Source organism: Protopterus annectens, chromosome 7.part0 (genome assembly GCF_019279795.1).
Source record: "Protopterus annectens isolate FY-2018-M chromosome 7.part0, PAN1.0, whole genome shotgun sequence".
NCBI classification, from domain to species: Eukaryota; Metazoa; Chordata; order Ceratodontiformes; family Protopteridae; genus Protopterus; species Protopterus annectens.
This window is the reverse complement of record NC_056739.1, coordinates 70,986,978-71,009,586: the sequence shown is the minus strand read 5'-3', so window position 1 is coordinate 71,009,586 and position 22,609 is coordinate 70,986,978. Positions and strand designations below refer to the sequence as shown.

Below are 22,609 nucleotides of genomic sequence, written 5' to 3'. Positions count from 1 at the left end.
TATGTTGACATATATAATTGCTTAACTTACTTTCTTATATTGTTTTGTTATTATTGCCCATAAGATTTCATGTCCATTTGTGTCAAATGCCTTATTAAGGTTTCCTATTATGATTTTTGCTTCTTCTTTTCTATTCATAATATCGTCCACAGCTTCTCTAACCCTTCCCCTTTATACTATATGTACTATCTTCCATAATATTTTCCATTTTAGTTTCAAATCTTTTTTGTATTGTTTTCATAAAGATCTTATAACCATTATCATTCAATGTTATCGGTCTCAATTTTTAAAAATTTTAAATCGACTTATATCTTCCTTCTTCCATATGAATTTAAGTATTCTATTACCTAATTGTTTATACATAAAACCTTTATTTAACCATTCATTCAAAGTCTTTAAAAAATATTTTTTTTTCCAGTGCCTTAAATTTGTATACATTTCATGGCCTATTTCATCTGGGCTTGCAGCCAAATTTATATTTACTTTTCCTAATGCTTTATCTTGTTCATTTAAAGCAATCTTCTTTTCCAACTATTTATTCTCTTTTTCTGTTAACTTTTTTACTTTCCATGTTTTATGCACTGCATTCATTTTTCTTTAAACATTTCTTGTACATATTATACTGCACTATTCATAATATTTTCCTGAGTTCTTTTCATTTCTCCTTTTATATTTTTTATTTCTCTCATTACACTACCATCTTCCTTTACTAATCTGCTTAAGTAGCGCTATACTTCTCTTTTTCTTTATAAAAATATATTTGCTTATGTAACAGTTCTTGTATTTATTCTTGATTTTTTCACATAATTATTTTTCTTTGTCAAGGAACTTTCTATCATTATCTTCTAAATCTGCCAATGCCTGGCTATGTTTTTTTATATTTTTCTGTTTCTAATTTTCTCACGTCATATTGCCACTGTAAAAATATTTTTTATATTTCTTCCTTAAGTATCATCTACCATTCAGACCAGTTTTTATAAAATGTTCTTACAGTAGTATGATCTTTCCTTAATTGTATTACTAATCACTTTCCTTTATCATGCCATGCTTTGTAATTTATACTTTTTATTCCTTTGCCTATTTTTATATATTCCATGTTTTCTTTTATCTCTAGGCATATTGCAAGATGATCAGAAGATCCTGTTTTAACTACCTTCCCTTCTCCTGTAACTAAATGTTCTGATACTATAAAATAATCTATTGTAGTTCTATACATACTCTTTTGTAAGTCCATGAATTTTTGTTCTAAGGTTTTAACTTACCACACCTTATAACTTCTAATATTTTTCTTATATCATATCCTTTCTTTTTACATTTGGCTCTTAAATCACAATAAAGTCTCCTATGATTATAATATTCATATTTATTACTACATAGTCTAAAATCTGATGAAATAAGCTTTCCCTTCCTTTACAATTAGTATAAGCATATAATGTTACAATTCTGCATACATTTTCTTTCCATTTTAATTTTACAATGGTTAACCTTCCCAATTTTGCTAAAGTTACATCTAATGTCTTTACTGTATTTCCACATAATTCCAGAACATCTTTTGTTTCCCAAATTCCAGGTTATCTTTCATCCTCATAGTTTCTCTGTTTGTAATCTTTCATTTGTTAAAACTCTTGTATCTTCTAATATAATTACATCTACACTACACTGCAAGATCCCTGTTCTTCTTACTATATTCTTGATACTATTTATATTTACAGAAAATGCTCTATTTTTTCCCTTTTACTTGGATTTATGGTTTCATTAGCTCATAGCTAATTACTAGGCTAACTTTCTTAATAGGCCATACTAAGCCTAGCCAATTTCCCTCTGAAAAGTGAAAATTAAATACTGTACCTTGTGTCTGTGAGTCGAACACCTTGACCATTATACCAACTGCCAGTCATTAGCTGTATATTTTCTTTTTCATCCATTTCCTTTCTTTTTTTTTTGTGTGTGTACTTATCCCTTTAAATTCTCTATTTCTTTTACCCTTTTACCAGTATAATTCTTTTTTTTCTTTTACTACCTCACAATTTATGTCTCCTTCATTACTTATTTCAGAATATTCTTCTTTGTCCTCTTTATTACTTTTTCATCTAATTTTTCTTCTAATTTCTACTACTTCTAAAATGTATTCTCTTTTTTCTCATTCTTCTCTTTCTTTTTTCCTTACTCTTTTATTTTCATTTTTGCAATCCATCCATAAATGTCCAATGTTGTTACATTTATAACATTTCATTTCACATTTTTGCATCATGTCCTATTTCCCCACAAATACATCATTTTCTTTTGTCACAGTTACTTATCAAATTTCCTCCATTAACACAAAAAAGCATGTTTTGGGTTGTCCCCAGTATTTTATGACACCCCTATTCCCCTCCTCATTTATCATGCTTTGTATACATATAATTTTTTCTCTTTCTATTTTTAACACAATATTACAATCCCAGCCACCAGGACATAAACCCCTTTGTTATAAGCATTTACTTTGTCCGGTACTTCTTTACATAAAGTTTTCAAATGTCCTTTCAAAGTCTGTCTTTCTACCTCTGTTTAAAATTGTACACAAATTGTGTGTTTTGCTTCCCTGTTAAATGGTGCTCCAGCTACTTAACTGAAAGACAACAAGCTGTCAGATGGGAAAACTCCATCTCTCCTTTTTTTCAACACCCCTACCAGAGTTTCCTAAGGGTCTATATTTGGCCCACTCCTATTTAGCATATTCATAAACAACTTCCACTCATCTCTACTTCAAGGATCTGTTATACAATATGCAAATGACTCTACTATTGTCTGCTGTGCCAATTCCATATCTGACCTACCTCCAATAACTCAAAAGGCCTTCTCCTTCACTGAATCCTGGATTCACAATAACCACGTACCCCTGAATCCTAATAAAACTAAAATCATACTACTCACCCCTAAGAAAGCAACCCCCTTAAAATAAAACCAAATTCACCATCTATTCTCATAGTAAGTCTTTAATCAAAGTCATTAACCAGACAAAGCTCCTTGGAGTCAGTATCGATGAACAAATGAAATTTGACCTACATGTACAACACAACATTCGCAAAACACATCTTAAACTTGGAACTCTCTATAGACACAACCATTTCCTAAGTCCATCAACAAAAGCAACCCTAGCCTCAACTTACCTATTACCCTCACTCATCTATGGTGCCCATCTGCTTACCAGCTTTAAAAGCTCTTCTAAATCCAAATGTGAGTCATGTTATAGCAAAATTGCTAAATTCACAAATTCTAATACTCCACCTATCACTGGACAACTCTTAAGTTACTGAAATGGCTTGAACTACCTAACTATTTCTCCTATCTGCAACTAATCACAGCTCACAAATTGCTGTTTGAGCCTCTTGATTGCCCTGCCCTGAGTTCTATATTTAGCTACTATCACCCAAAAAGGTCACTTAGATCAGGGGTTCAAAACCTCCTGCAGGTTCACAAACCTAATCTACCACCCAGCCAGCTTCTTTACTCTTGCTTACTAGCAAAAAACTGGAACTCTCTGCCTCTACTAATTATTACAACCGAAAACCGTACCTCTTTTAAAACCTCCCTACACAATCACCTATTTTCAAACTGGAGATGCACCTGCACTAAGTGCCTCTAGATTACACATGCTGTACCACTTTATAAATAACCTGTTTATATGAAAGGGGAAGATTTAATCATTTCTCGTAATCTATGGGAAGCGCTGTTGCAGGATAGAAAATATATAACCGCAGCATATAAATTGATAAAAGAGAGGAAGTATAATAATTATATTCTTTTATCGAGTTACTGGAGAGAGAAATTGATATTCCCAGATGACAATAAGATATTGGAGGCATTTAAATTAAAATTAAAGTCCGTATCCCTTCAGAAATTGGTATTTACGCAGCTGATGATATTTAACAATGCATACTATACTCGTCTCACTTTGCACAAATTTGATGCGAAGAATTCACCCATATGCCCACATTGCTTTGATCAGACAGCAGATTTGCTTCACATGTTCTGGAGTTGTAAGTGCATTTATAAATTGTGGAATTCATTAAAATTGCAGTTACAAAAAATGGGTTACCAAAATTCAACACTCTCTTGGGAGTTTATGATTCTTCATATTCCCCCGGAGAATCTAAATAAATCAAACACGATTGTAATTATGAATATTTGCCTATTAATGAAATTATATATAGCCACAAATTGGTTGAACCCAGCCCAGACATCATGGGAAAATTTCAGATTGTTGGCAATAAAACACATCTTAGTGCATAAACTGTTAATTAGTGATCACAAGAAAAATATCAACAACATAAAAATCTGGGAGCAGATTTTTAATATTATTTTGGCTTAAGAGGTTACTATCCACTTTTTCTCGGGAACCAGAATATAGTCTAAATCAACCTTAGATTAGATAGAAAATGTACAGAAAAGACAGATTGTTGGCTTGGATTTGTTAATGTTGAATTTTTTTTTTTTTTTTTTATTATTTTCCTTTTGATTGTTAGTGCTGTACCTTTGATCAATACATGAGGTTGATATATATGTGAAATTAACCAATGGAAGCATTTTGTATATATTGTATATAATGTGTGAATTTGTAATATGGTTGTGAAAAATAATAAAAAATTATTATTGAAAAAAAAAAAAAAATAACCTGTTTATAGTTATAATAATGTTAAGTTATAATGAGGAGTCTGCATTTTGTTATGTGTATTTGTTGCTAACCAGATTTTATAGGAACCAGTGTGTGCTTATTTTACCTGTTTTGTGGGACTACATTGTGGATCTACTACTGGACTAGACTATAATTTTAATAAAATATAAAGTAATCACTGGCTTCTTTCCTTGTGTGGCGGTGAACCACTTTATAAATAACTTATTTCACATGATCATACAACATAAATCTAAAAAGAGATCAAAGAGAAATTATTAAAGTAAATCCTTACTTGAAAAGTTGTACAAATTATACCATTACTGGTTATTACTATGTATTTTGTTCTATTCTCTTCTTTTCTCTTTTCTGTACAGTTTATAATATTCCTTTTTTACTATGTACTTTGTATAAATTTAGTCCTGCAGCTCAAATCTTTTAAATTAAACTGTTAACATTTTGTATTGTGGAGCTTTTATTCTCTTGTCTGTACAGCACATATTATTCTTTTTTACTATGTATTTTGTAAAAATTTAGCCCTACAACTCAAATCTTGTAATTTAAAATGTTAAAATTTTGTATTGTGGAGCTTTTCTCCTTGGGCCTCCACTGAAAATGTGTTCTGTATGGCCCAGTAAACAAAATGCAAATAAACAAATACATAAATAAAGGCCTTTATCACTTAAAGATTCCATGGTTTACAGTCTTTCTTTTTTCATATACTCCAAGAAAAATTCCATTAAAAAAACAGTCTCAGATAAAATGTCACAAAAATCCATTTTAAATAAGAATAAATGGTCTTACGTCATGCGCCTTTACACCCAAAGGAGCTATTAAATTGTTGCACACTTCATACCTGTCCATTTCTTTGACTTCTTTACTTTGAATCCTTACCACATACTTCAGTTTTCATTTTCTTCTGCCTTATTTTCTGCCCCCCCCTCCCGGAAACCTCTACTTCATTTTCTGGCTCACTCTGCATTACCATTTCTTTAAGTAAATTATCCTGCAACCCTCCCAACTGGACAGTTGTAATTATACAGCCACCATTTGCTGACTCATCTCCATCAAACAGATTTCTTTGAAACATTTTCTCAGAATCCTGCACACATTCTCTGGTTTCAGTATTTGCTTTCTCCTCCATTCATTCAGCAGTTCATCAGCTCCTTCTCTCTCTATCTGCCTCCCTGTTTCTCCAGGTCACCTCAGGAAGTCTCATCCAAAATGGGTCCCACTCAGAACAATGACAAATAGAGGAAGTTCCCCAATGCTGTGGCCAAATTTTCCCTAGTGGTATAAATACCATCTATGGGCAGCACAGTGGTGCAGCAGTTAGCATTGTCACCTCACAGCAAGAGGTTCTCTAGTTCGATTCTCTGCTGGGGTGCCTTCTGTGCAGAGTCTGCATGTCCTTGCTGTGTTCGCATGGGTTTCCTCCAGGTGCTCCGGTTTTCTCCCACCTTCTTGTAGGTGGATCGGGCACTCTAAATTGGCCATAGGTGTGAGTGTGTGCATGTGTATAGCTTCTGTGGAAGGTTTGGTGTTGGGCTGGCAACTCCACACCATAAAACACTGCCAACTATTCTGTGAACTGTTGTTCAGCCCCTAACAGGAAATGCCAAAAGGAAAAGAAGAAGACGACGATATAAATACCACCTGTGGTCTCACCTGAAAAGAAGCTTCTAGCCTTGTGGGACTAATCTGATTAACAAAGGAAAAATAATTAAATAAGCTGTCCATGTTGACCCATTTATGCAGTGTTGAGTATCATCAAGTATAGTTCAGCATTCTTTGTTAAGAATGACATATTTATCTTCCATGCCTCAGAGAAAGGGTCTATGTTTGGCTACTGAATTTGAAAAAATGTGAACCGCGAAACAGCAAAAGGAAAATAGTGAATGGGACAATCATTGAACTACAATGGCATCGAAAAGAACTACATCGAATGGCCATAGTCTGCCAACATTGCACACGCAACCAACCAAGGTGGGGGGCTGCATCCTCCCACACCCCCTAACTCTATATACCAAATCCGAGGTCACACTACAGTGGGGAAAAGGGAAATTTAAAATGTTTCCCTTCACTTACCTTTGTATCGTGTTACTTCCTGGTTGTTGGCCAACTATGGCCATTCGATGTAGTATTTTTTATGCTGTTGTAGTTCAATGATTGGCCCATTCGCTGTTTTCCTTTTGTTGTTTCACTTTGGTAGCCGAACGTGGATGCCAGTGAAGACACCCAGTCTGTTGATTATGTCCATGAGGAAGGGCTGTTACAATACTTCTCACTGTTGCACTTATTTTGAAGCTGAATTATAATACTATATTGTCTATGCCACATAACTGTATTGGTCTGAACTAAAATACTTTCCAAAAGTCTGTCTCTCTCAAATTAATGTTTACTTCAGAAGACTTTCTACTAATGAAGGGACTCAAAAGTAGCTTTTAACCTCCTTCATGAGAAATGTTCATCAGGTCTGGCATTCACAACCAGAGGTGAGCATTTTTATGTCATCGATAACTGATCTTTACCTAGGAAAATATCTACTCTTCAGTATTGCATTCTGACGATACCAGTATTTTCATCCATTTTTGAGAGGTTTAATCTTTCCTTTTCACACAGCTTGAGGTCACTTCTCCAGTATTAGCATGTTTCCAGCAGTAATCCAAAATCTACATGTGTATTAGCAGCCATGCTTGCTGACATAGATGACCTGTCACCCTGCATCCATATTCCACCAGTCTGCTAGCTTTAGACAACTATTCTGCACTGTATGCTTTCTTTTGGCCTCCGGAAATGCCTACTGCATTTGGTACCATGTGAAGCAGCCTTTTGCTTGGCTGTGTGCTGCACTGCACTGTAGGAGGAACTTGCTTAACTTCTTCTTCAATCTACTCAAGTAGAAGTCTTCATATCAGCATTTAACATATTTTGTCTGCTTTCTGGACTTTCCCTGAAAAAGGTTGTGGGTTCAGTGGGATTGTCCCAGTCATCATAAATTAACATAAAAAATACTCCATGAGGTCATACGTGAAGTATAAGTTGTTCTTCAGCTGCTTATCGTTTATCGTCTTCCTCATGGAAAGAACTCATTGTGCTGTGATTACTGTCCTTTGCCCTGCCCTTTGCAGCATGCTTCACATGTTCATAGATTCATACGTTGCTACTATGTAATAGACCAAACAAGCCCTTTTAATCCTTGCCACTGCAGAGTACTGCTGCACACAACTAGTTATTTTTCCTGTCCATAAGGGATAGGGATGTCTAGAACTTTGGTAAATTTGTAGATTCCTATCCATTTATCTTACACTAGATATGAAGGTAGTGAGAGACATGCTTTGTTTTACAGAACACAGGTGATTGTTGCAGAAGTGGAAATTATTTGCAAGATATCCATCAATCCAAGAAGTCCCGTATAACTTGCAATATAGATTTGTTTTTCTTGATCTTTTGTTTGTGTTACCTTCAGTGTTACAGATATATGCAGTAAATTAAACAGAATTGGGACATTTCTAACTTTATTAGCCAGACATAAGTAGTCCGTTGGAGTCTTAGGAGACAGAGAAAAGAGACAGGGCTTTTAGATGCGCAGGGTTACATAGGGAACTCTTACCTCAGATTTTTAGGGAGGGGGAGGAACCACCGGTAGTTTTTCAAAATGGGTTAGGTGCTTGAGCAGCTACCTACCAGAGGGTGCATTGCATTGTAGTATGGGCTTAGTGAGGGAAGTGTTAGAGGGGAATGATGACCTCTTTTGAACAAGAGGAGATGCCCTTAGTAATCAGACTGGCAAGGTAGAAGACTTTCGTAACAACAGTGGATATGTTGCAGGTTTTCTGTGAATTATCAGAGGGTACAGTGTACAGTTCTTTATGAAGGGCATAAGTAAAGCTGCATCACAAGAAATGTTAGTAATCTAGAGACTTCTGTAAGTACATCATTGTTCCATGACTGCCAGCAGCCACATGCCTCTGTAAATGCCAGACAGCTGTCTGTGTGTTTATTGATTGTTCGTGTTGCTACTGTTTTACCATACTCTCTTTATCTGAGTAGGTTGTAGCTTAGCAGTGAAAGCTAACCAGAATACCAGAGTGTGATACAATATAATCTGTAACCACAGCACAGTGGGTTCAGGCAGGGAACAACACATAAAAAACAAACAAAAAAGTATATATACATGTATTTTTGTCTTGCAGGTGTGTAGCAAACGGGAAAAGCTTCTTTGTGACTCCTCATTGGAAAAGTACGTAATTAATGTGGTCCTGGATACCATCAATGCCTTTTTCAGCTCCCCATTTGCAGAGAACAGCACATCATTGCAGGTACCAATAGATTTCATGTTTTATTCATTTTGGCTCAACCTACAGAGCTGTGAGCATTGAATAGTAACTGTGATGAAGATACAGTTTTAAGACTGAGCTTGACTATAGATGTGTGGCCTATTCATAGATGTCATTGTTGTGTGGTACTCAGAACTGCATTACTTCACATGCTTAGGAGGAGGAATTTCTATATGCTGCTCTCTGTATTGTAAAGTGCAGAAACAGAGGCACCATATCACTTGTGCTACCAAGAACGCAGTGCTTGTGGTGACATATGTTAGCATTGGATGAAGAGGAGTGACTGTGCCTCGGCTGACACCTTTTTCTCTTCCTACTAAGGGAGAATAAAAGGCAGATTGTTCGCTCTGCTGCTGTTTGCAGCAATAGAAATCTGATCATTCATTCACTCATTGCACCTGTTCTTAAGCTAAGCACAGCCAAACCTTAACTTAGGTTAGTTAGATTTCTATAAATTATGTTTGTATTTTGGATGCTTTTTTGAATAGGAATTTATGTTAATATTTTATATGTATTAATATGTATTGTTACATATTTTATACAGTCTGTAGATTTATTTGCCAGATTCTGCATGTTTTTTGTCGAACTTGGTAGGATGTAACATCAACTAGCATACTGTAATGTGCTTTCAAGTTTTAATTGGTAAGGGGAAGTATTGAATTTTCTATTTAATTATGGTCGACCAATCTTTTTATTGAAATCTGAAATAAATTGTAATGATTTACATATGGAAATGTAGTTCTGACGATGTCCTATAAAAGTTTTTTGGAAAAAGCGCTCAACTTGTTAATTAAAGTTTTGTATATTTACATCATCCTTGTTTTAGGTTTGCTCACTATTCCATATATTTGGTATAAAAAAAGAGTGGCAGTATTTGTGGTGTGCCATGTCAATTACACTTAGCACTCACCATTATAGGAATTATTTTATTTTTGGTCCTTAGTTTCTTTTCCCTACATTACACCAATTTTAGTGTGTTATTGGCACACTATGGTGAAGAATGTCCAAGCTGTTTACATTACATCATTTTGAAATTTTTTTTTTATTTCTCCAAGTCTTTTGGGTTTCTAATACCATGATAGGAATGGACCCCGTTCCTAAGTCAAAGTACGATTTAAAGTTCCTGAAATTAGTATTGTTTCAAACTTTGATGCCATTTTGAGCAATAAGGCTTCTTCCATGTCCTTCCATGTCTGTAAGAATTGACAGACAAACAAGCAAATACATCTTTATTTGCAAAAGTTATGTTTAGACCTGTTTTATATAATGGAATCATGTTTTTCATTAAACATTTCTGATGCGTCTATTTTAGTGATTTGGTAAAGTGATAAACAGATTTTTTTGCTTAAGTACCCATAAAGCCTATTGAGAATTTTATTATTTAATTAAGTAGGAATTCATGACTTATTTCCTTTTTTAATTTTTGTAATGTATTTTGAAATGTTCTTCTTCCTTTTGATTGTTTCACTGTCCTTTGCCACACATCAAATCTGTTTTTCATCATGTATACAAAACGTCATGTGTTCAGAGGCCACACACATTTGCTAACCATTCCCACCAATATTTCATTTCAGTATTAACAGTTTTTCCCACCAGACATGGTAGCAGCAGGTAAAGTCTAATATTAATTGATCTGAAGTAGTTTACTTCATTTGATCTTCAACCTATGGGAATACGGATCCATATTGGATCCGAGCTGGCAAAGATTACTAGCATCAGCTCCGCGCTCCAGACTCCTCCCCTTACCCATAATACATCTCCCTTGCCTTCCATCCCCGGATCTCGTTTGTTGCGATTTGTGAAACATTGTGTCTCTAGAGCTCCAGCTAGCAGGGTGTTTTTGGATTGTAAGTTTCCTAAAGTTTTCTGTTTATTTAGCCGTTTTAGATTAGTATAGGTACCCTTTCTCCTCTTGCATCGCTTTGGTGTTGTGTGCAGGTTTGTAGTAGTAGTTAGTTAGTGTAGTTTGTCTGTGGTTCCCCTCCCTCCGTTAGTCAGTCTAGTGTGGTGACTGGGTTTGTTGTTAGTTTATAGGAAGAAAGTTTTTTGTTTGTTCTCTTCACTTTCTTCTGTAAGCATGACCAAAAAGCTTATTTTTAAGCTCTGCACAGAGTGTGGCCATAAGCTCTCCCCAGCAGATGGTCACACTCTGTGTGTATTGTGTTTAGGTGTGGCGCACCTGAATGTTGATTGCTCCATTTGTGCGGGGTTCAACCCCCGAGCCTTGAAGGACAGGAAGGCCAAGTTGGCCCTCAAAGGGCTTCTTCCTGACACTGATCCTCCCTCCTTGTCCTTGGCTTCAGTCACTGCAACTGCTGTGACTGCCTCTCCTGCTTCTCTGCCTCTGGCCTCCCCTCCCTCCCGGCTGGGACTCAAACTCCCACTTCTAAGCCTGTGGTAGCAGTGCAGAGGAGGGGTAGAGAGTGGGAGAGAGAGAGAGTCGAGGATGAAGGAGAACAGGAAGAGGTCTCTGGACCTCTTGTCACCAAGCAAGTCTGCTCGGATCCATGATTCCCCTCGGCTCTGGTCTCCGAGGTTTTGCCTGGAGCCAGAGGAGGCACATCCAGTCTTCTGAGCCTCAGCTCCCCGACAGGCCAGGTCAGAGTCTGTGGCCTCATCTCGGTCAACCCTTTCTCTGTTGGCCAAGGATCTGGATAAGATGATGAGGTGCTTTATCCATACACAGATCCAGATGGGGGTCTTGCCAGCCCCCCTCCCTCAGGAGGGAGCAGCTCGCTTCCCTTTTTTCAGCCCATTACTCCTTCCCCGATCCGTCCTTTGGCTTTGAAGTTCTTGGAGCCAAGGTTGGCCTTGGTCGGGGCATCGGTGCCAACGGTCCTCGCGTCCTTGACACCGGCAGCTGCCTGGAGCATCTCGGATCTGACCAGTTCGGATCCAAGCTGCTCTCGGAGCCTGGGGATCTGATCCGAGGGAGTGGAATCTTTACCATTGGCTCCGACGTTGTTGGTCCAGGTTGTCTCTCTCTGAGCTCCATCCTCTTCGGGTCCAGCTTTGATTCTTGCATCGGATCCGGGGAGACCGGCCTCCTTATTGGCTTCCCAGGAGGTCTGCTCTCCTTCGGCATTTGATTTAGTAGAACTGGTCCTCTTCATCGGATCGAGGTCCCTGACCACCCCCTCGGGCTCCACCCAGACCCCCTCGGCTCTGTGTATGGTCCCCGTCATCTTATCAGAGGGACAGCCCATGCCCGAAGACGGTTCCCCCAGAGGAACAGACACTCCCAGGAGAGCCCCATGGGAGATGTGCCTCGCAAGCATACATGTAAGAGGAGGCACTTGGACTCACCCAGGTCCCTAACCAAGGACACAGACTTAGATGAGGAGAAGGGCTCCCCAAGGTGCTCCTTTGGAGACATCATGGAGATCCTGCGCCAGCAGGGAGGTTGGTCTGCCCCCAAGCCCTCCTCTGATGAGTCTGTCTTTCTGGAGGCCTTTGGCACGGGCCAGTCTACATCTTGGTTGTCCCCCCCACTGTGGATCCTTTAGTGGATTTGATCACCTCGCGGGGGTGGAAGGAACCTGATACTGTGGAGCCAATCCCCAAGTGCCCCAATAAGGTGTTAAGTCCCCCTATAGACAGGCCTTCCTGGAACAAGGGCTCCCCAGTGGACGCCATGGCAGTAGCAGCAGCCACGAAGAAGGATCTTTTTCAGGAAAGTTCCTCGGTCCTGCCTCCTGACCAGGAATCTCGGATGATAGACTGGCTAGGGAAGCGGGTGTATGCTTCAGCTACCTTTTCAATACGGGTACTGAACTACTTGGCCCATGTCACGAGACTCCAACGCGACCTGGTGAAGGAACTGGAGGAGTCTCCACCCAAGTCCATGTCGGAGGAGGACAAGGCTTTGTTTTCCGCGAAAATGGCCACTTTGAGAGCAGTATCGAATATGTCCATGCGACTCCTCTCCCATGCAACATAAGGAGCGGCTAGGGTGGCTGGGTCTGGCATATCCATAAGGCATAAAGCCTGGCTCAGGTTGTGCTAATTTACCGAACCCTTTAAGGCGTCCTTTGCCCATGCCCCTTATGACGGCTCAACTCTGTTGGGTAAGACCGTCAAGGAGACACTAGTCCAGAGTGAGAGGGATGCGAAAACACTGTCTGCCATCGGGATCTGCTTCTCTAACCCTCAAAGGTCCTTTTCCCAGCACCAGAAAGGGCAAAAGAAGATGTGGTTCCGGAAGTCTCAGTATTCCTGGGACACTCAGGGCTCTTCTTCCCCAGAGGCAGAGGGGGACATAATGGCCCAGAGTCCGAGGGAGTCAGCGAAACTTCAGGTCTCAAGAACTTTTCTTGGACAGACCCGGGAAGCAACCCTGAGGGGTTGCCCGACTGCTCTACTCTGGAGGCAGTCAGGGGATGATTGTCCTTGCACCCAGCGGCATGGGAGTCCATAACAATGGACCGCTGGATGACTCAAATCATATCCAGAGGATATTCTGTCCCCTTCATAGGTTTCCCAACAAATCCCAAACACCTCCCAGACATTCCACCCACACAAATGGAAGCAGCGGCACAGGAAATTTCTAAGCTGCTAGGAAAATGAACCATCAAAACCGTCCCCCCAGATCAGTCAAGATCGGGCTTCTACTCCAGGTTCTTTTTGGTGCCAAAGAAAATGGGGGACTTAAGGCCCATTCTGGAACTCTGTACCCTGAACCTGTCAGTTGCCAAAGAAAAGTTCCGGATGGTCATGCTACAGTCCATCATGCTGTACCTGCAAGAGAGTGACTGGATGTGCTTGTTAGATCTCCAGGATGCTTACTATCACATAAAAATGCACAGAAGCTCCAGGAGATTCCTCCGCTTCTGGCTAGGGGCCAATCATTACCAATTTCGAGCCCTACCCTTTGGTCTCACCACAGCCCCCAGGGTGTTTACCAAAGTGATGGTGGTGGTAGCGGCTCACCTGAGGCTTCAGGGAATTCAGGTCTGTCTGTACCTGGATGATTGGCTTCTCACTGCTCCCACCAGGTATTTACTTTCCCAAACCTGGGACTACTTTATGACACTTGCCCTGAGTTTGGGTACCATAATCAGCACATCCAAATCTCTACTAGAGCCTGTACAGGTGATAGACTACATTGGTGCCAGGATAGACACTCTCCAAGGCAAAGTGTTTCTGACCTCGGAGAGAGTTCAAAACCACAGGATGCATGTCTTCCTAATTTACCATTCTCATCTCCCGACAGCGGAATCTGTATTGAGTACCCTAGGCTCGATGGCGGTGACCATAACTCTCCTTCCATGTGCTAGACTACACATGCAGATTCTTCAGTGGACTCTGGTGGTTCAGTGGTCCCTGTTGGATTTACCTCTATCTTACTCTATCCACCTAAGTCCAGTGTGTCGGTCGTCCCTCATTTGGTGGATGAGCTCTCCGGACATTCTGGAGGGTCGACCATTCGTTCCAGCCCTAGCCCAAGCCACGGTAACCATGGATGCCTCCCAACCCGGGTGGGGGGAGCATTGTTCAGGCAGGACAGTCCAAGGTCTGTGGTCCCCCATAGAGACCAGCTTGCATATCACTGTCCTAGAGATGAGGGCAGTCCTTCTGGCATTGCAGGCCCTTCATGCCTTTCTTCCTTGGAGGACAATTGCTATTCAATCAGACAACATGTCGGTAGTTTGCTACATCAGCAAACAGGGAGGGACCAGATCTTATTCCCTTTGTCGTGAGGCCATGAGAGTGTGGGAATGGGTGATCTCCACCGGTCACTTTCTTATTGCAATGCACATTCCGGGATGGTCCAACATCCTAGCAGATAGGCTAAGTTGGACCATTCTGATGCCTTACGAGTGGTCTCTGAATAAGGCAGTAGTGGAGTAGTGGAACAGATCTTCAGTGAGTGGGGTCAACCTTGCTGCGATCTCTTCGCATCTCCTTCCAACGTGAAGTGCATCAGGTTTTTCACTCTGAACCCCCCACTGGGGGAGACCTCCAGAGACGCTGTAGTTCATGTTTGGCCTCCCGGTCTTCTGTATGCTTACCTGACAGTTCCTCTCATACCGAGGTTTCTGCAGAAAGCTTTTTCTACTGGGGAGCAAGGTGATCCTCATTTCCCCATTCTGGCCTCACCAGGTATGGTTTCCCTTCCTTTGGTCTCACCTTCTGGCTCCACCTTGGATCCTACATCCCATTCAGGATCTGATTTCACATCCATTGGGGGTGCCTCATCTGAGTTTGGACAGCCTGAAGCTCACTGCTTGGCTGCTCCAGTTCCCATGATTGCTAGGACTCCTGGACTTTCCTCCTCTGTTAAGTCCATTTTAGTGGCTGCTCATAAGTCATCAACCAGAAAGGTTTATCGCAGTAAGTGGAAATGTTTTTCTTTCTGGGCCCCTCAGAGGAGTTTAGATGCTTTCACTGCACCTGTTTCTTCCATCCTTGACTTTCTAGCTGATATCTTCCAGCATGGTGCCAGTTCTTCTACTGTCAAACTTCAGTTGGCTGCTAGTTCTCATTTTCATGTGGGTGAGAATTCTGCATCCTTGGCATCTTCTAGACTGTGTAAAGCCTTTATTAAAGCTATGTTTTTGTTACACCCCCCCCCCGGCCAAAGATCCTGTACTCCTGTGGGACCTTACTCTGGTTCTCCAAGCCCTGGTCACCCTGCCTTTTGAGCCTGCCATGACTGGTGATCTAAAATTTCTATCGTGGAAAATGACCTTTCTGGTAGCTATTACTTCTGCTAGAAGGGTTTCGGAATTACAGGCCTTGTCTATAAAATTCCCGTACATGATTTTTCATAAACATAGAGTTTCCCTCCGAACCAATCCATCTTTTCTTCCTAAGGTGGCATCACCAGTCAATATTAATCAGACTATAAATTTGCCTGTGTTTTTTCCCAATTTTATCAACAGGATGGAATACAAACTACACATGTTGGATGCTCACAGACAGTTCCGATTATATCTACACAGGACAAAACATTTTCGTAAATCCGATCGTTTGACTCGTTCTATAAACCCTTTTTGGGCAAACCTGTTTCCAAGGTCACTATAGCGAGATGGATTTCTTCATGCATCCTGCAGGTCTATAAGGACAAAGGCATGTCTCCTCCAGGTCAGGTTAAAGCTCATTCCACTAGGTCTATGGCTACATCTGCAGCTTTCTGGTCTCGAGTATCTTTGTATAACACTTGCTCGACAGCTACTTGGTCCTCATCTCATATGTTTATCTCCCATTACAAACTGGATTTGACATCTAGAAGGAGAGCATCCTTTGGCTCCTCGATGCTCAGGAATATCCTTCCATGAGGGCCACCTAGGTGTTTAGTAGCTGGGGACTCTGTCCCACAGGTTGAAGATCAAATGAAGTAAACTACTTCAGATAAAGAAGTTATGTACTCACCATAATGTTCCATCTGAGTAGTTGTACTTCATTTGTCTTCAACCATCCCTCCCTCCTTCCCCCGGACCTTTGGCGCATGTTCAGCCTATGGGCTGTAGTATAGGTCACAAGTATTTTAACAGGTTGGGTTATAATTGTAAGTTCAGCAAACTCAATCTGGGGATGGATGGCAAGGGAAGTGTATTATGGGTAAGGGAAGGACTCTGGAGCTTGGAGCTGATGCTAGTAATCTTTGCCGGCTCGGATCCGATACGAATCCGTATTCCCACAGGTTGAAGACAAATGAAGCACAACTACTCAGATGGAATGTTATGGCAAGTACATAACTTCTTTTTTTTTTCTTTTTTGTTTTATGTGTAATTAAGGATAGCTGCCTCAGCCCTACATTTTGTATGTTTTAAATGTTTATATATAATTATATCCTTGTTTTAAGTCTTAGTGTTTTCAAGTGTAAACGTGCTTTGACGTGTAGCATTAGACTTTCTCACTACCTTGACTATAAATATATTGTGACTGACCTTCCTTCATCACTTTTGCTTGGCAACACGACTCCTGTGCCTACCATAAGTAACTATTTTGCACATATCAATGAGAAGTTCTGCTTTCAGCCTTTTGTTTTAAATGAGCATGTGACATAATTGTAACAGTATTTGTACAATTAGAATTCATTCCATGTTTCCATGTAGGAAGTATTACTGAACCTTACCTGTGTAGTTCTTGTTTGCTTCGTCTACTGAAGGTAATTTTTAACTGTAGCATGAAACTTTCACCATGGGGTAGTGTTTGGTGATTATTACTATTGTCTTCCATTTAGCTTCATAATTTGAAAACACTTGACATCTGCAGAAAATGAAAGACATGGATTTTTAACTCCACTTGTCTTGCTTCTGCCAATATTCCCCCAAGACTTTCCATAAAAAGGGCTGCATTTATTCTCAGTTGCATTCTGCCAAGCATGATGGAGTAGCTCTTACTATAAACAGAAATCATCCACTTTCCCTTTGTATCTTTTTTCAGACACACCAGAATATAGTGGTCCACCTCATCCAATCAACTATGCGTTTTCTTGACTGTCCTTGGTTGCAACAACAGCAGAAAAGTTCTGTGGAGGCTTGTATACGAACTCTAGCTATGGTCGGTAAGGACATTAAGATGATTTCTTTGACCTATCATAGTGTTTTCTCTTCCTCTGTAACTCTTCAGCTAGTGTTAGTCCTTAGGGTGAAGGGAGATGATGTTACCTTGATATCATATAGAATGCTGTACTAGGCATCCAGGTCAGGTGTTGTTAATTTTGCAGCAAACACTAAGAAGGATCACTTAAGCAATGCATTTGTACCAGGCTTTAAGAATAGTTAAGGTTTTCAACAATTTCTTTAGTTTTTTTTTTCTGCTGCATGTATTTAATGCTAAATAAAATGTTATTACTGTGCTTGTATAGGTACAATTGGAAATCATTTCCCTACCAGCCAATAAAATGTAGTGCAAATGTTTGACACAAAGCTAATGATGCAGAATGACTGACAGGTGACTTGACAGATGCATTGCAAATGACATCAATAACTGCCAGAATGCCGGGATTGTGTAGTACTTTAAATATTTTGGCGCCTTTTTTGAAAGGATTTTACTTAAATAGGGTTTACTACAATGTATTTAGTTTTTTCACTTGAAAAAGCCCTGCATTTGAGTCAGGGTGAAAGCACTTGTGACATTTGATTAAATAAGTTGACAACCATCCTTGTTTTTGCCTGGACCGTTTTTCTCGATTGAGAATGTCATAACAGTAAGATTTGTAGTAGGTATGATAATACTCTTCACTTCCTAAAATGTACTGGTTTTTTGGTAAGCCTCTAAAAGGTAGACTGATTTGCAGAGTGCATGGTAGATGTTTACTGACTTTAGAAATGGGCAGAATATGGTTAACAGTGCATCAGTTACTTTATTTAAGGTATTCAGACATTATGTAGGAGGTCTTTTTCAGCCATGATATTGTTGGGTAAAATTTCAAGCCAGCAAAATAAATATGGCATGTATGCGTATGGTAAGGCATCCACCTGTGGCACTGGTGAATTGAGTTCAGGAAAGGTCACTGGAGGGTCAGTGCAGGAGGTGGGTGGGTAAGATGATGCATTCCAGAGCCTGCATGTCTGTTTTTGGGAGAGGGAGTGGAATTTGGTGTAGCACCGTTTCTGTTACCTTAGGTCAAATGACCAGTTATTTTGCAAGTGTGCAAATCAGTGGTGAGCAAAAGGAGAGGAGTAGGCATTCAGTTTCTGACATGTAGTAATGCAGATTAATGTGCACTTGTGCCATAACACATCTTCTGTCTCAGGTTAGGGACTTTGGCAGCTACTGCTCAGTGATGGCTTTCATATTAGCATATTTGCACTGATTCCTTACTCTCCTGGTTGCAGTAGGCAAGTCACTTTCAGGTTCTATCTTCCAAAGACAGAGGTGATCCACCTGATGAAGAGCTGTATCTCTTGCCACCATTAAAGAGTAGCAGCAGAATTAAGAAAACAGAAGGGAGTATTCAGCTGGCAGCCTGAACACACTATAGTGGTTGGCAGAAATGAGAGACTCTGCACTAGCACAGGAAAAAAAAAGCAGCAGTAGAAGTACAGCATTTACAAAGAAACAGACTGCATTACTAATAGATTAAATGGTAAAACAGACTGCATTACTAATAGATTAAATGGTAAAACAGACTGCATTACTAATAGATTAAACGGTAAAACAGACTGCATTACTAATAGATTAAAACTGTAAAACAGACTGCATTACTAATAGATTAAACGGTAAAACAGACTGCATTACTAATAGATTAAACAGTAAAACAGACTGCATTACTAACAGATTAAAAGGTAAAACAGACTGCATTACTAATAAATTAAACGGTAACAAACAGCAGGACAGATCTATGTTGTTACATTGGTGCAATGATACAAACAGATCAACAAAAGTATTGAAATTGGCCTTTGAGAAATCACGTCAATTCCTGACACTCAAAGATAGTGGTGGTGGTGATGATGCAGTGAGACTGTTGGTATGGGAAAGTACAGTAAATTTTGACTGCTAATTATGCCAGGCAAGGGCATTCAGATGTTGAAAACAGTCCACATGCATCAAGAAGCTGTCTCCTATGTGCTTTAAGCCCTTTAATCTCTAACTGGTTTCTTCTCTATTATATTACACCTGTGATCTCTCTTGCAGTGCTGAGTACAGCCTCTGGGACATTCCTTCCCATGGTTTGGGTAATTGTAGGGGGAAGGAAATCGCAGGGATCGTGCATGATGGGCAGTGGTCAGGAAAGGTAACTAACCAGAAGACAGAGCAGAAAAAAATGGACCAAATAAATATGAAAAGAGATGCAGCTTACTGAGATACTGATAATCTGAAAGATGGAGAATAAAAGCGCAACAAAGGTAGATGTTACATGCATCGGTGTGGATACATATGGCACAGAAATACCAGCAACTGTGTTCGTTACATGCATCAGTGTGGACATATATGACACAGAAATACCACAACTGCATTGGATGCAGATATCAATCCCGATGTCTATCACAGTCAGGTAACAATGCAAAAAAACTGATACAAAGAATGGAGCAGATAATTGGCAAGGATCCCTAGCATATGATAGAAAACTCATTTGACTGAATGGCATTTGACTGAGACCAAAAGACTGAAAAATCATTTGACTGAAACCCATCATACTGAATTTCAACATACTAACTTTTAAACTGGACCATATAAAACCAGACTAGATTATAACTATGATCTTCAAAAGAGAAAAACTATACTTGTGATTTTGGAGAATATATACTATGTCCACATTGTGATACCTCAGAGTACCCTTCTTCTCTGCAGTACTGTGATCTCAGTACCAGGGGTGTAGGGAGGTGAAGTCATGCATAAAGGTGAGTCTGCAAAAACATGTGAATCAATTTACTCTGAGTTCTGACATTCACTGTATTTCAGTAAAGTTACACTTGTGATTGGTTTTATATGGTCCAGTTTACAATTTAGTATGTTGAAATTCAATATTATGGGTTTCAGTCTTATGGGTTTCAGTCAAGTGACTTTTCAGTCTTTTGAAATTTCAGTTTTATGGTTTCAGTCAAATGCGTTTCAGTCAAATGAGGCTTCTATCATATGATAGAGATCCCAAACTTAATTCGGAAGTGTCAAGAAGAAATGAAAGCTGTGTACAACAGTGGCTGCCATTTCAAGCTGTTACAGACTGGATTGTTTTGGATACTGACAGAAACCATAAATGTAAGTTCCACACCTCTAAGGAATAAAGTGTAACTTTGCTGAAATACAGTGAATGTCAGAGTTCTTCTTTCGGCTTTTCCTGGTTAGGGGTCGCCACAGCAGAACTCCGGTCCGCTAATGATTGGCAGTAGATTTTTACGGTGCCAAGGTGCCAGCCCAATGCCCAACCTTCAACAAAGGCACACCCATTCACGTATGTCTTTTGAATGCCACTCAACCGCGGGGAGGACATGCAGACTCCACACAGAAGGTGCTCCAGCCGAGAATCGAACGGGAGAACCTCTTGCTGTGAGGTGACAACGTTACCACTACACCACTGCAGCTTAAATACAGTGAATGTCAGAACTCAAGAGTAAATTGATTCACATGTTTTTGCATACTCACCTTTATGCATGACTTCACGTCCCTACACCCCTGGTACTGAGATCACAGTACTGCAGAGAAGAAGGGTACTCTGAGGTACCACAATGTTGAACATAGTATATATTCTCCAAAATCACAAGTATAGTTTTTCTCTTCTGAAGATCATAGTTGTAGTCTTCAAAATATCATCAGACACCCTAGAAGGCTGCCTTATACATCTGTCCTTTTCATACCAAATTTCTCATTAAACATAAAATGCCAAGGCCTATCATTAAGGGCCTTTCCTGATGAGTTGTTGGCTGGGTATTCCTTTGCTTGTAGTCAGAATATGGATTTCTTCTGTAAAATCCCACAATAGAGGATACATGTATACCTGTACCAGTACACTCAATGATGTACTGCACTAGCCCCATGTGCCTACGTATGTGCATCCCTAAATTCCATTGATTCTTTTTTATCACTTTCATAGTTCAAATTTTGATCTTTGCTGTTGTCATAAACGTCCTGCATTTGCATGCTTAAATATGACAGCAGATGTTTGTGAGGCCATCAGGTTACTAGCCCAGGAGTACAGTAACAATACATGTACTGTCTTAGAGAGCAGCACATTGTCAGCTGTCACAACTGCCAGAGGTCCTACCTGGATGCTCGGTATCAACACGTAAAAAGGTTACTGGATTATTTTACAGAAATGGCAGTGATAAGGAGCTCTTCATGTGGGAATCAGTGGGAGGGTCTTTCTCACAGTCCCAGGCATTAGATAGAGCAGCAACACAATGACAAATACCCAAAAAGCAAGCCTAATTCTGACCATCTCAAGTAGGTTCCATGTCCAGATAGACCCTCCTTTTCATACAGCAGCAGGTTGTGAACATGTCCTCTACTAATGAGGGCTTGAACCCTGATCAAAGATATGGGGAGTCAAGGAGGCGCACTTCTGGCTGCCATATTGTGGATACATGCCAAGGCATAGATTTTCCTTCCCGATGCAGGAACTTGAGAACAGCATCCTGGATGCCCACTTCATGAGGGACGTTCTCTTCAGCCAAACCCCCCAGGACATGTATAACAGGAAGCAGACTCTCACCTCTGGTACCATTTCTGAGATCTTCCTTCTGTCACCTCCATTCCTTTTTCTTTCAGACTTGGCCCGCCTTGAAAGAGAAAGAGACTTTTTTCTGGTGGCCATCAGAAGTACACATTGGAGCTACTGGTCTTTATATGCAGAGAACTTTGTTAGATCCTTCACAGAGAAAGTGTGTCCCTTATAACTGGCCCGTGGTTCCTCCAGACTTTCTTTTGGAGCATTTCCTGAACCAGTTCTTCAACCTCCTGGTTTTCTTTATAGTAGAAAAGAGGAGAGAAAGGGCTTTGACAACCTGGATGTTCATCAGCTTTTCAGGTACTAACCAAGAAGCAAGTATGAGTTTAGAAAGATGGACCCGTTGTCATTTTCTTTGCTTTAGACAGTGAAGGGCTTGCATTTACTAAGTAGACACTTTCCAAAAGGATCACAAGTTTGAGTTTCCTCTGCTGTCAGTTAGCTAACTGCCTACTTACAAATGTTGTAGTCAAAGCCCACTTCAGTGAAGGAGTGGCTACC

The 22,609-nt window shown here is 40.0% G+C and overlaps 1 protein-coding gene across 1 annotated transcript in view; it reads left to right on the top strand.

Annotated features, from left to right (window-relative positions):
- The window catches only part of ITPR3 (inositol 1,4,5-trisphosphate receptor type 3), a 2,403,054-nt gene that overhangs the window by 1,616,471 nt on the left and 763,974 nt on the right, over window positions 1-22,609 (top strand). The window contains exons 33-34 of the mRNA XM_044076491.1: window positions 8,848-8,973; window positions 17,383-17,503. Of these exons, the coding sequence (XP_043932426.1) occupies window positions 8,848-8,973; window positions 17,383-17,503 (247 nt within the window). The remainder of the gene's footprint in view (window positions 1-8,847; window positions 8,974-17,382; window positions 17,504-22,609) is intronic.